Below are 12622 nucleotides of genomic sequence, written 5' to 3'. Positions count from 1 at the left end.
CATTCTCACAGTCCCTGCGTCTGCCTTCCAAGACTTGGGTGGTGTTGTCAGAGCCTTTGCCAGTGAAGACCGAGGCAAAGAAGTCATTAAGAACCTCAGCCTTCTCCAAATCCCGTGTAGCCAGTTCTCCTGATAGCTTCCAGAGGGGGCCTACATTGTCCCTAGTCTGTCTTTTATTCGCTACATAAGAAACAGAGCTTCTTATGTGAAAAGCATAAGGCTTATGTAAAATTGCACAACTGCATAAGAACTGATGCAAAATAAACCACCTGTCACCTCTGTGATGATTTTAAGTGTTGAAGCTTATAAGGTGGTAAGAATCCAAGTTGTGGTTTAGTAGAGTATACAGCCATCCAGCATTTTTTGTCTCTCAAGTAAAGGCGATCTCTGGATCCATTTGTGCTTTTTGATAATATCCTTCGGTTTGTATTTGACAGTTGCAGGACAGACACTCTCCTGGGCTGGTATCATGCTGAATTTTATAGACAATGTAGCTCACTAACAAAGGGGGGTGGAAAAAACTGTTCCTGGCTTTGCTGGATGCTGTGAATTGAAATTCAGAAAGATCAAGAATTGTGAATATAACTCAGAGTAAAGGTGGCAATTACATTATGTACAAGAAAAAGGGTGCTCTTTGAGCCTGAAGGAGATACATTTGACAAGATTGTGTTTAGAAGATGACCATATGTGATGAAAAAAACAGAAAGCCTCATGCAAAAAATTGAGAATTGAGAACTCCCTTTTGATTCAATCATATATATTCCTTTGATCTATCTAACTCTTAATAGGGTATTAAGTGTATAATAATGTCATGTAAAAAAGTAGGAGAACTGAAAGGTGATGTGTTCAGTGATGTTGTTTGCAATTAAAAACCCTGAGGAAGGGTTATGGTTGTATGATCAACCTTGCGTAAAAATAGTACGGTCACCTTGTCCTTTGAAATGGATTTTGCTTGCCTTAAAGGAAATATCTTTCAGGACATCCAGTGTGCTGCAAAGGATTCACTCTTATAGGTGCACGTTATATTATCATTCCTTACAAAGTAAAGATTATGATGGAATTACTGGTTCTGCAAAAAATATCCCCTTAATATCTTTAAAAGAAATCACGGCTGTTGTGTCACACTGCTGGAAGACGCAGTGCACGGTACGTGCTGGAAGGGGAATTTTACATCACTTTGAAATATAAGCAGCATTTGCCTTTATAAACCATAGATTTTATTGTTAGAAACCAATTGCATCCCCAGCCATCCTCTGCAGCACACACTTCTTAATATGTTAAAATAAGAAGCTTCAGCTTGCTTTGTTTTGAGAGCTAAATGGAGACAGCTAAATCTGGGGTAAGGTACAAAGAGATATAAAATACTGCAGAAACTCTGAGAGTGCTTGTCTGAGGGAGGGAAATCTGGGGCAATGGGTGTGTTAAAGGACAAGAAAATCTAAATGAGGTGGGAGCTCCACTATTTTTAATTGCTTCTTATTGCGTGACTGACTTTCTTTTTTTTTTCCCCTTAGTTTTTGTACTCACAGCTTGCAAGTTACACTTCTTCAGGCTTTGTTCAATAAGTTTAACTGTTGGCAGCAGGGTGGGAGCTCAGGGGTGTTCTTCACTTATTGTTCCTCAGCACCAGCTTTTTAGTTCTGTTTCTGGAAGTTTCATCTCTCCCAACAACAGGAGCTTGTAGGAGCTGATGTCAGGCTTGTCTTTTGCATTGACACATGGTTTGACTTTCATGCCTGAAGCTGCTTGTGTATAAAGCTTCTCTTTGGAAGGGTTACGGAGCAGGGAAATGTGTAATAACATGCAAAGATGTGTTTCAGAGGTGAACGGTATGTTCTAGAGCGTGGCTGGAGTTGTCCTGAAACTGCACTAGCCCGTAGTCTTGTCTGGTGTGCACCATCACCTGAAATAGTCCTCACATGCTAACTCAGAGCACAAAGCAACACATGGGAGTCAAGTCCTTCTGCAAATGACTTCACTTGTCCTCATCTAACCTGTTACCAGTCTCTGGAAGATCCAGTCCAAGGTCAGAGGCATCTATGGTTGGACTCACTGGTCTTAAAGGTCTTTTCCAATCTAAGTGATTCTATATTAGTCAGAAGTGATTGGCAAAACTGCTGTAAAGTTTTAATCGAATGCCTGCAGGTCCAGTGGAAGAAAATTAATATTTCTGCATATATTTGTCGTTTCTCCTCAGAAAACCCGAGAAAGGAGTCCAATACCTGATTGAGCGGGGTTTCGTGCCAGACACGCCAGTTGGGGTTGCCCACTTCCTGCTGCAGAGGAAAGGCCTCAGCAGACAGATGATCGGAGAATTCCTGGGAAATCGACAGAAGCAGTTCAACCGGGATGTGCTGGAGTGAGTATTGTGTGTGGGGAAGAGCTCAGCCCGTTGTGATGAGAGTTTCCCCAAGCCAGACGTGCTAATGGTCTCTGAATGCTTTGTGCTTACGTCTGGATCTTGTTCTGAAGGAGGGGGAAACCAGACTCCAAGAGTTAAGAAAAAAAACATGCGCATGAGCAAATATTTGTTTCTTTGTTTTCCCCTAAGTTACTGGTTTTGGTATTGATCTAACAAGATACTTGCAAAGATTTATAATCCCTGTAGTCATGTACATTTACTCTAAATTTATGTTTTAATTTCATTGGCCTTAGAGTACATTGTTTCAAAGTCTTTTTCCTTCCTCAGGCACTCTAGTAATTTACTGAATGAAACAACATAACATGTAACATAAGGCTTCATCAGTAACAGAACATGAAAATCATTATTACAGCCACATGGCTCAGCTGTTAGATAAACAGGGATTTCAGACTGCGTGGGCAGACGCTGACAAGATCTATACAAACTGTTCTTTTCCAAAGGATTAGATAAACAAAAACTGGTTTAAAAAACAAATAAACTCAAAGCAGAAAATTAGACTTTTAGTAGCTTGGTCGTAAATTCCATAACAAACCTTGTATATAGAGTAGACTGAAAAAGAAGCTTCATTTTAAGAGGGTGTCCCTTTAAAACATGTATTCTTTTAAGGCCTTTGGGGTTTTGTATCTCATATACTGACCTGTAAATTCATCGTAGTCCAGTTTTGTTCAAGGAATTATGTAAACATGCAGTTAGATGTTTAACAAAACTGCTGAGAATGAACACGGAATCCCCACATCTTGCCCATTGAGGAAGACTAGGAAAAATTCTGACCACGGGTTTTAACCAGCATATAAAAAAGCTGTACTGAAATTTGCATTGGCCTGTTGATGCACTCTTGAGGATTCAGTGTTGATGCATAATATTGATAAATCCTCAAAATATTAAGATTATGGCATCATGATACAAAGTGTCTGACAACACCTTGTATTTTCTTTGCCTAGTTCTTACAGACTGCTCTTACTGGCTTCTAACTGCAAAGATGTTGGTCACATTCTCTACAGTCATCTTGATCTATTGTGCTGTCAGAACTTCTTAGATTCAAGCTTGAATGCTGCATTAATACAGCTAATGGCATGTGTATATATCATAGAATCATAGAATAGTTAGGGTTGGAAAGGACCTTAAGATCATCTAGTTCCAGGGTCTTCTCTTTCTTTCTTGTGCCTTGTTGAAGGCTGCCTTCTTATGGCACAATAACCAGCATAAAGCAGCAGAAGAGCCTCTGCACCACAAGCACACAGCTGGCCCTACAATACAGAGTGATGGAGTATGGCTTGATTTTGATGCAGTCCCTACTCAGCATGAGTCAGTATTAACTGCTTGTAATGATGGGCTGGATTTTGCAATGATGAGTCAGACTGGGGTGAAGACTTTCCAAAGAATGAGTGTCTTCTAGTTTTTTAAAAGAAAACAGAGCAGGTCCAAGACGAGATGACTTATAAACAGATGTGATGTTGTGAACTTGAACAAATTGTTTGCCCTCAGTCTCAAACAGACTAGCAGAATATGAGTAAGTAGAAGTGTGTCTCTGCTGAGGCAGATGCTGTGTCTGTGGTGAGGTGAATTGTTAAGAGTAAGGTCATAATCACCTACCTGCAACCCCACAGCAATCCTTTCATTGAAATAACCTGTTCTCATGTAAGCTGTTCAGCTATGCTTCGGAGCAAGCAGCATCCTGTAGGCAGTGCTGTTCTCTTGACAGTGTTCTGAACCTCGCCTGCAAAGAGGAACAAGGTTTTTTCTTAAAAAGAGACAATAGAATAGTATTCCAGCTTAAATACCACATGTACAGATTGCAGGTAATTTTGTCCATCTGATAATAACTCTGGGGTTTGTTCAAGTTCTATAAATTAGGGTGTTTTAACTGCTTGAAATCTGATTTTCAGTGGAGTTTAAACAATATTCGAAGAGTAACCTAAGTATTTGACCAAGAGCTGTATTCTAGGCCTACTGGAGTTGCTGCCTGGTGGCAGCTCAAGTGTAAAGGCATTGTTGGTATGGTGTGGAGCTTGCATAGCTGGCATTGATGGTGGTTCCCTGACCAACATCTAGGCACATCAGACACTCTCCCCAACACACTGCTGTCCTACAGTGAGCCCCAGCTTTCCCTCTCTGCCTACCAAGGAGTGCTTGATGGAATAGAGATGCAGCTGAGGACCTGGCCTTCTACTGTGTCTTGACTTTGCATTAGAAAACAAAAGGACACTCACTCAAAGAATAAAATAAAGCCATAAAGATCACTGTTAAAAGTGAGAGGAAGGCATGACATTCTGCTGCTGTCAGGACTTCATCATTTCAGTTCTGTGCAAGAGTATCAAGAGAGAGAACCAAGGCAGTTGTTGGTGACCCAGCAAATGGGTACATTCCACTCTTCTTACTTGGATTTTGTAGAGAGATGGTAAGCAGGAGATGGTTCCCAGGAAGAAGTTTCAGTTCTCTGCCTCCTAGCAATGGTGAAGCCTCACTGCCTCATGCTTTTACCTGCCTGGGACGTGTAACAGTGCTAGGGGAGATGTGGTCATTCAGCAAAGGCTTGTTCACTCAGAGTAATATATGTACTCACTTTCTCCTGCAGTGACTATAGTCACATTCTCTTTATCATTATGATGAGGATCTTATTATTATCAGGGATTCTCATTTTGTTAACTGTTATTAACAAAAGCTAAACAAGTGTGTCTGATCTTACTTTCATGTTTCCATTTGATATAATGACTAGAATAACTTGTTCCCATTTTTGTCATTAGATAGCCATGAGCAAAGTTTTGTTTACTATTCTGACATACTTGTAGAAAAGTCCCGGTTCCAGTTAAGAACATTGACCATGGTGGTATGTCTGCTGTCTCCATAGCTCGTATAAAAGATGAAGACCCCTCCCCATTACGTTGTTGGCCAGCAAGGTCCCCCGTTGCTCTCATTTCTTCATTTTGACTCCAGCTTTACACCTTTGAAGGAGAGAGCAACTTTTGAAGGTGTTACAGAACTTACAATAGGTGGGAAGGCTGTGAGCATCATTGCAGAACTGATAATAGGTTTGTAGGTGTGAACTGGAAAGAGCATGAGAATTGCCAAATCTGTTTGTGTCCCCCTGCATCTGCATGAAGGGAAAAACAGTCAAGGCAAAGAGAATAAATTACTTTGGTATTAATCTGTGTTAGCTACAATGTTAGTAGAAGAATAATGTGAGCTACTCTAATTTATCATTGTATGGCTATACATCCATGAAAGGACTTTTAAAACTAGATCGTGCTTTCTCTCTGTGGTTTCTACATTACAGTGCTGTTACTTGCACTGATTCATGTCTGGTTATTTGAAAACTAAAAGCTAAGTTTAAAGAAAGGAAATTCATAAGCTTTTGATTTTAAAGTAGTCTCCAAGTATTAGAATGACATAGTTCATGTTGATTATATTAAACTGGTTGCTATTTTATTTGTTGTCAGCACTGCATTTTCAGAGCAAGAAGCAATTATTTAGAACGTTAACTGAAAGACATGGCAAGCGATGGGGAAATGAGACTTACAGTAAGAAAGTATCCAAACAAGATGATTTTTTTCTCTGTATACAAGAACGTTCCTAGACACAGGAGCCATTTGGTACAAATGACCGTGTTTGCTGCAGGCTGCTTCAGATAGGATGTTTTGAGAAGTATAAACTAACTGTTATTAGTATAGCCACTGTGATAAGTGATTGGCCTGGAAGCACAAACCCAGTAATTATTCTTGGCAATGGTGTATCACATTGGTCAGACATTTGTCATTCCAGCGGCTCCTCTGCTACAAGAATAATAAGGGCCTACTTACATGTACACATTGATCCATTATTTTTATTCCTTTCTTCACAGCTTACCTGCAGTTATTGCAATTGGTCAAATTTTGAATTTTTCAAACAACTCCATGAATCTCTATGAGAGATGAAAAATTGAAAGGGTTTTTTGGTCTCAAAATCTTACCTCAAAATCTTGGTACTGTGTTGTTAGAAATTAAAAGCCATAATGGCAATATGTTTCTCTCCTAGCTGTGTCGTGGATGAGATGGACTTCTCAACAATGGAACTGGATGAAGCACTCAGGAAATTTCAGGCTCATATCCGTGTCCAAGGAGAAGCCCAGAAAGTAGAAAGGCTCATTGAAGCTTTTAGGTATGAGGCTGAAATAAATTATTCAGTCACCAGAAACCTGCTGGTGTCAAACTGGAGAACTGGGGAAGTGAAGTAAATCTAAGTTATTTCCGTGCTGATTTGCAGTGTTCTTGTAAGCTACATAGTTTCAAATCCAGCATGTGATTGTGGTGGATTTGCTAAGTATGAAATGGGAAGTTTTATTTGCTGGTACCATTCAAGTCTAGCATTTGTATTAACATAGTGAGTTTTCTCAATTAAAAGTTCTTTCTGGCATCAGTTGAAAAGATATTCCAGGATCGTTGAATGTCTCTGACAATGTATTTGGATATAGTAGTTCATATGAGTGCAATACAACACCACTTACATTTTGGAGTATATATGCTCAGCCTTTCATTAAGCATTTCAACAATAGTGGAATAAAGAGCCTTAACTTATTAAAACTAACACAAGTGTACTTGATCAAGGGCAGGATGAGATGTAAATCACCACGTGGCAGTAAGCTAAAATCAATGCTCTGTTCTTACCTCGTGTCAATGGGAATTACTGAAAAAAAACAAGGGAATACTGAAGTTATTGTAGCTCAGAATCTGTTCCATGTAAAGCTGCAGTGCCAGCAGAGAACAAAGGCTTCCACATTCTAGGAGTGGCTTATAAGCTAAATATATGTATGAAACACAAATAATAGCTTGCTGAGCTTCTGGGATATGGGAGTTGGTTTATTTGGTGGAATCAGAACAGTAGCTCTGACAGCTTTCACTTCTGCTTTTTTACAGCCAGCGATACTGTATCTGCAATCCAGGTGTTGTGAGACAGTTTAGAAACCCTGATACCATCTTCATTCTAGCCTTCGCCATCATACTGTTAAACACAGATATGTACAGCCCAAATGTGAAACCAGAACGCAAAATGAAGCTAGAAGATTTTATCAAGAATCTAAGAGGTAAGTCAGCTCTACTGAGAAAGGTCATGAAAGCTGTTCCCTGTAACTGTCACTGGGGAGACATCATGTATTTTCTGGGATAAAGAAAAACATGAGGTGCTTGATGCCGATTTCACTTGACTTAAAACTACTGTCATTTTTACAGGTTCTAGCTGTTTCTGGAATAGTGAAAACAGAATTAAGCATATAGTCTTTTGTCATTTTTATCTTGTCTTTCTTGAGTGAATGCATAGTCAGGTCCTTTTATTCCCATATATATACACATATATATTAAGGAACAGAAATCACTCTATCGTGATGAGAACTTTTGGAAATAAACTAAAGATTTAGATTCTCACTGTGGGGGGAAATCCCAACTTCAAAACCTCCCTAAAAAGTACACCATAAATAGCACACAGGTTTCATTCTGATTTCTTCACTGGTATATTTTCTGATCAAGAAGCTACTTGCCACTCTATGGCACACCCAAACTACAATTAGGTTGCCAAAAACTGTGAATGTTTTTTCAAATCTGTGCCTCAGATCTTTCTATCCTGGTTCTTTCTGGTGAAAAAGAACAGGTTTTATGAAGTATCAGCTCACCAGTGCTCAGCCATGTCTAACAGGAAGCAGTCCCTGTAGAGCTGAGCAGGAAGGTCATGCACGAGGAGCTGATGCCTCCTGTTGTTCCTGAGCACTCAAGGAAGAATGGATCAGACAGCATTTACCTTTTATCACGGAGGAGCACTCAGATGCTAGAGAAATAAAGTGAGGCTGAAGTCCTTATCCCTTTCTTTCCTTTACAACAGTTTGTGCCTATAGGGAAAAAGCAGCTTTTACTGTAGTTCCATTAGAGTGTGTTTGTGCAAAGGCGAGGAAAATTGCCTGCTCAGTTGTTGCAGCCCTCTCCTCCTCCCCGCCCCCTGCTTTTAAGCACAGAATAAGCACAACTTAGTGCAGTCCCTTTTCTTTTGTTGACCATGGCTGTAGCAGCATGGCAGCAGAACAGGCATCAGCAGGCATTGATGTGTTGTGTAACAGCCATTCTCTCACAGCTAAAAGTGGGCTGAATGGCTGAAACACAGAATCCAGCTGCTTAATATACATAAAGATCCTGGTGCATTTCAGAGGCATGGCAGTTTGCATTCCTGTGTGCATGTGGAACTTGCATTTTAGTCCTAGTAAAAACAAAATCCTTGTGGGGGTCTGGAATTTCAGATTGTGAAAGTCCTGGTTGGTGATTTTATTCCCTTAGGTTTCTGTAAGATAGCAGGTGGTTTAGCTCAGCAAAATATAATTTAGTGTTGAGATTTTACTGTAAAGTCCTCAGAGATTAAAAAAAGGCCTGATATTCATCTCTTAGCATAATACTACAGTTATATTTGTTGTATTGAATACAGCACATTCTCTGTGAGCCCTACCCCAAATGCCAGCAATTCCTTATGGTTGTATGCATTTTTGTAACAGGCTGCCTTGCCTGTGACTGCAAATGACTGGATCACACAGGGTGGTCTGTGGAAGACTTGCTGATGTGAAACAGAACAGAGGTAGTTTTGCTCGCCTGTAGTTCCAAAGAAACTGTATTTTGTCATGGTGAGCAGTTGTTCCACTGGATGACATGATATTCTATTTTGACGTCCGAATGGGAGATAAGAGTTTATTGCTTTAAAGCCTGTTTAAAAAATAGATATGCATCTCGCTGTCCCCAGGAAATCCAGCTGTAAGTCACCTATTGAAACTGGACTCTTTCCACTGCTATTAAAAATACAGGATCAAGCATTCAAACCATGCCAGTGATCATCACAGAGTGCTAAACAATGACACTGTAACTAGGCTATTCTGATGATTTGTTTTCCAGTGTAAATGAATTGGTTTTGAAATCATACAGGAAATGTCAGTTAAATTAATTTTACTGGATGCTGATAAGGTTCTTGTGTAGGAAATTATTTGATGAACGGTGTTGGGTAATATGACAGAGGCAAAATGGAATAGTTCTGCTTCCTCCCAGTGGGTTACTCCTAGAAGGAGGCCACATGGAGATTCGAGTGTCTAAAGGTTTATTTAACTTACTTGAGCTTAGACACCAAAGAGGAAGCTTGAAAAAGACTAAAAATCCCCAAACATAGGAAGTTAGCCTTTTTATGGCTTAGTTTTAGATTAGTTGTGAAACAAAAGCTCAAACCTATGTAATTTCCATCAGTGTCTTGGCATATTGGGGGCAGCAAGCTTTTGGGCAAAAATGAGTGCTTCAGTGATGAGTAACATAACTTCCACAAGGACTGCATAGGAGATGTAAGCTGACAAGAGTCTTGGAGGCTCTAGAACAAACCAGCAGGAAAAAGCACAGCACCAGTCTTGGGCAGCATGGGCATTAGTGTTAGCGGAGGAAACAGAGATTGCCTGTGGTTTTACCCTCTCCTTGCCTAGAAGCCTACATTGCTGAGCAGTATCAGTGTGTCTTAGAGCACTCAGAGCCAGGCTGATAACAGAAAGTGTTGGCTTCCCATGGCAGGGCTTTTGGAACTGGATGATCTTAAGGTCCTTTCCAACGCAAACCATTGTGTGATTCTGCAGGTGTGGATGATGGCGAGGATATCCCCCGAGAAATGCTGATTGGGATTTATGAGCGAATCCGTAAACGGGAACTGAAGACAAATGAGGATCATGTATCCCAAGTGCAGAAGGTTGAAAAACTCATAGTGGGAAAAAAGCCGGTAAGTTCGCTTGGCACTGCCTGTCAGTTCCTAAGGAGACATAGGGCAATGTACAGTATAGACAATACAGAATTATTAGAAATTGCTTAGAAGTATTAATTGCTTAGAAGTATAAATTAGCTGATAAATGGCAAAAGGCAGAAACTATCAAAATAATAATTTGCTATAAGGTGGGGTTTGATTTTGGACTGCTCCCAGTGCAGATGGATTTTGCAGTTTGATATTCATGAGTGACAAGGTCTTAAACTCTTTATGGGAAGCTTTACAATTCTGGAATTACACTGAAATACCTGCCTTTTAGGCAGCCCTCATGCTTGTTTCAAGAGAATTGTTTTGTTGAAGTGATGTTGTAGTGACTCCTATTTCAACTTTTGTGCTATCAGTTGTGGTTCCATAAGTTATAAGAGTAATAGAGAACTGTTCACTTCAGCATCTTTCTCAGCGTCGCAGCTAGCTCTGTAAACTGGTGCTTGTAAGGCGAGATTGTGTCCTTTTGTCTCAGAACTTCCCTGGAAATCAAATCCCAGGGATTCTAATGCTGGATTTGAGCATCCAAAGATACCTCTTGCTTTGTTGTGGGGAAAATCCTGAAATACTTTGCTAAATTAATGAATCTTCAAAGCATCTGCTGAAAGAGGAGGGAGAAAAGGAAGGCCACAACATTTTTCCTTTTGTTTTAGGAGTTGAGTGGACACAGAGCTATCAAGACCAGTATTTTACATGCTAACAGTGGTATCTAATGTGGAGAGGGACAGTGAATACTTAGCCTTCCTGAGTTCCAGTCCTAGAGACTCATCTTCTGAGTGTTCATGTTAGTAGCCCCAAAGGGAGCTCAGAATAAAGCCAAAAACATACTGGACTTGCATGGGTTTGAAGTCCTACATCAGGTTTTTTATCAGCTCTAGGAACTTTATTGCAGCAGAGACTGATGGCTTGAGGGATTTTTATTAAGACAAAGAGCATGGATCTCAAGGTTTGTAATATCCTCTCAGACAAGCCTGAACATGGGGAGGGAATGAGGGACGGCCAACAAAAATTAAACTTGTCATTTACTTCTGTTTCCCAGTAAGGAAATATTGTGGAGATCTCTTAGAAGAAGCAAAGGAGAAAGAAAGCAAAATTCCCTTAATAAAAGCTTTTACATATATTTTGAGGAGAAGGGAAATAAATATTCTAAAGTCAGTATTTGACAGTCATTTGTGCTTTCATATGAGACTGATTTTCCAGAATTGTTGGGGGATTTAGGTTTATATATAGGCTTTTGTGGGAGATGGGGTTGTTCCTTCATGGTTCTTTTCTTGTTCAGGCATGTGGCAATTCAAATCCTAAAACTAATCTCAACCTTGTAAATTAAATGGGATTAAGAAAACAATGGCTCAATGGAGTTCTAGGTTCAAGGATTCTTCTGTTGATAAACTTTTAACTGTGTGAAAGAAACTTTAGGAAGCGGACAACAGCCTTTATTGATAGAAATATTTGTTTTTACTTTATAGGCATTTAGTCATAGTCAGACCGTGACTGTTTACTTGCTATGATACAGTACTGTGTTTCTCTGAAGTTTAACGAACTTGTATATGTCTTTCTACTGTAGATTGGATCTCTGCATCATGGACTTGGCTGTGTAGGTATTTCTCTCATACTCCTACCAAATTTATACTAACCTTAACTGGCAGCATTTTCTTAAACTTGCAATAATGCATTCTATTACATATTAACTTCTAAAAAATGGGGCTTCTTTCACACAATATTTTCCTATTGCTGTAGTGATAACACTCTGAAGTATGTAACAGTGCTGAACCCAGGGCAAAGACTTTCTTAAAAATCTGTTTCCCAGAGACTGATGATTGTATTGCCAAGAGTTTTCCAGACCTTTCCTTAGTACACTTTTTCTGCATTTCAAATGCCATTATCACTCTAGAAATAAAACAGCCAGGAAAGAGTAAACAAATCAGTAAACCTATAGTTGCACCTTTGCTTTCCACCTGGGTCCTGGTGTGTCAATTCTCTCTGGCCCGTTTCAGTATTGAATGATACTCTAGAAAGATATTGCCAGTTAATTCAACAGTTCTCTTCTGAAAGGTCATGGACATGGAAAATATTGATTCCAGATTTAAATTATAGGCATATTCAATAACAATCCTAAACCTGTTCTTCCACTGCAGTGTTCCACTTGTACCATTTCATGGTAACATTATTGCAAGTACTTTTGAACAAACACAGAAACCAACTCCTAGCAGAGGAGTGAAATATGATTACCTTATCCAAATTTGATCCTAATGATTTTACTGTTTAACTGCACTGTGCATTAATATCTTCAAGTGGGACAATCCAGAGAATGATAGCATCAGCCAGGTTGGAAAAGATCATCAGGTCTCATCAAGTCCAACCATTCCCAGCACTGCCAAGGCCACCACTAACCCATGGCACTGAGGCCCTCGTCTGCATGGTGTG

At 39.7% G+C, this 12622-nt stretch overlaps 1 protein-coding gene across 2 annotated transcripts in view; it reads left to right on the top strand.

Moving 5' to 3' along the window:
• Positions 1-12622, top strand: part of IQSEC1 (IQ motif and Sec7 domain ArfGEF 1) — a gene marked incomplete at its 3' end in the record, with an annotated part of 71696 nt that overhangs the window by 40578 nt on the left and 18496 nt on the right. For both annotated transcript variants that reach the window (XM_080625660.1, XM_080625659.1), the window contains exons 4-8: positions 2198-2359; positions 6434-6556; positions 7312-7478; positions 10032-10171; positions 11763-11792. In XM_080625660.1, coding sequence (XP_080481786.1) covers positions 2198-2359; positions 6434-6556; positions 7312-7478; positions 10032-10171; positions 11763-11792 — 622 coding nt within the window. The remainder of the gene's footprint in view (positions 1-2197; positions 2360-6433; positions 6557-7311; positions 7479-10031; positions 10172-11762; positions 11793-12622) is intronic.

The sequence above is a fragment of the Psittacula echo genome (assembly GCF_963264785.1).
Source record: "Psittacula echo genome assembly, chromosome: 9".
Classification (NCBI taxonomy): domain Eukaryota; kingdom Metazoa; phylum Chordata; class Aves; order Psittaciformes; family Psittacidae; genus Psittacula; species Psittacula echo.
This window is presented reverse-complemented; position numbering and strand designations above follow the sequence as displayed.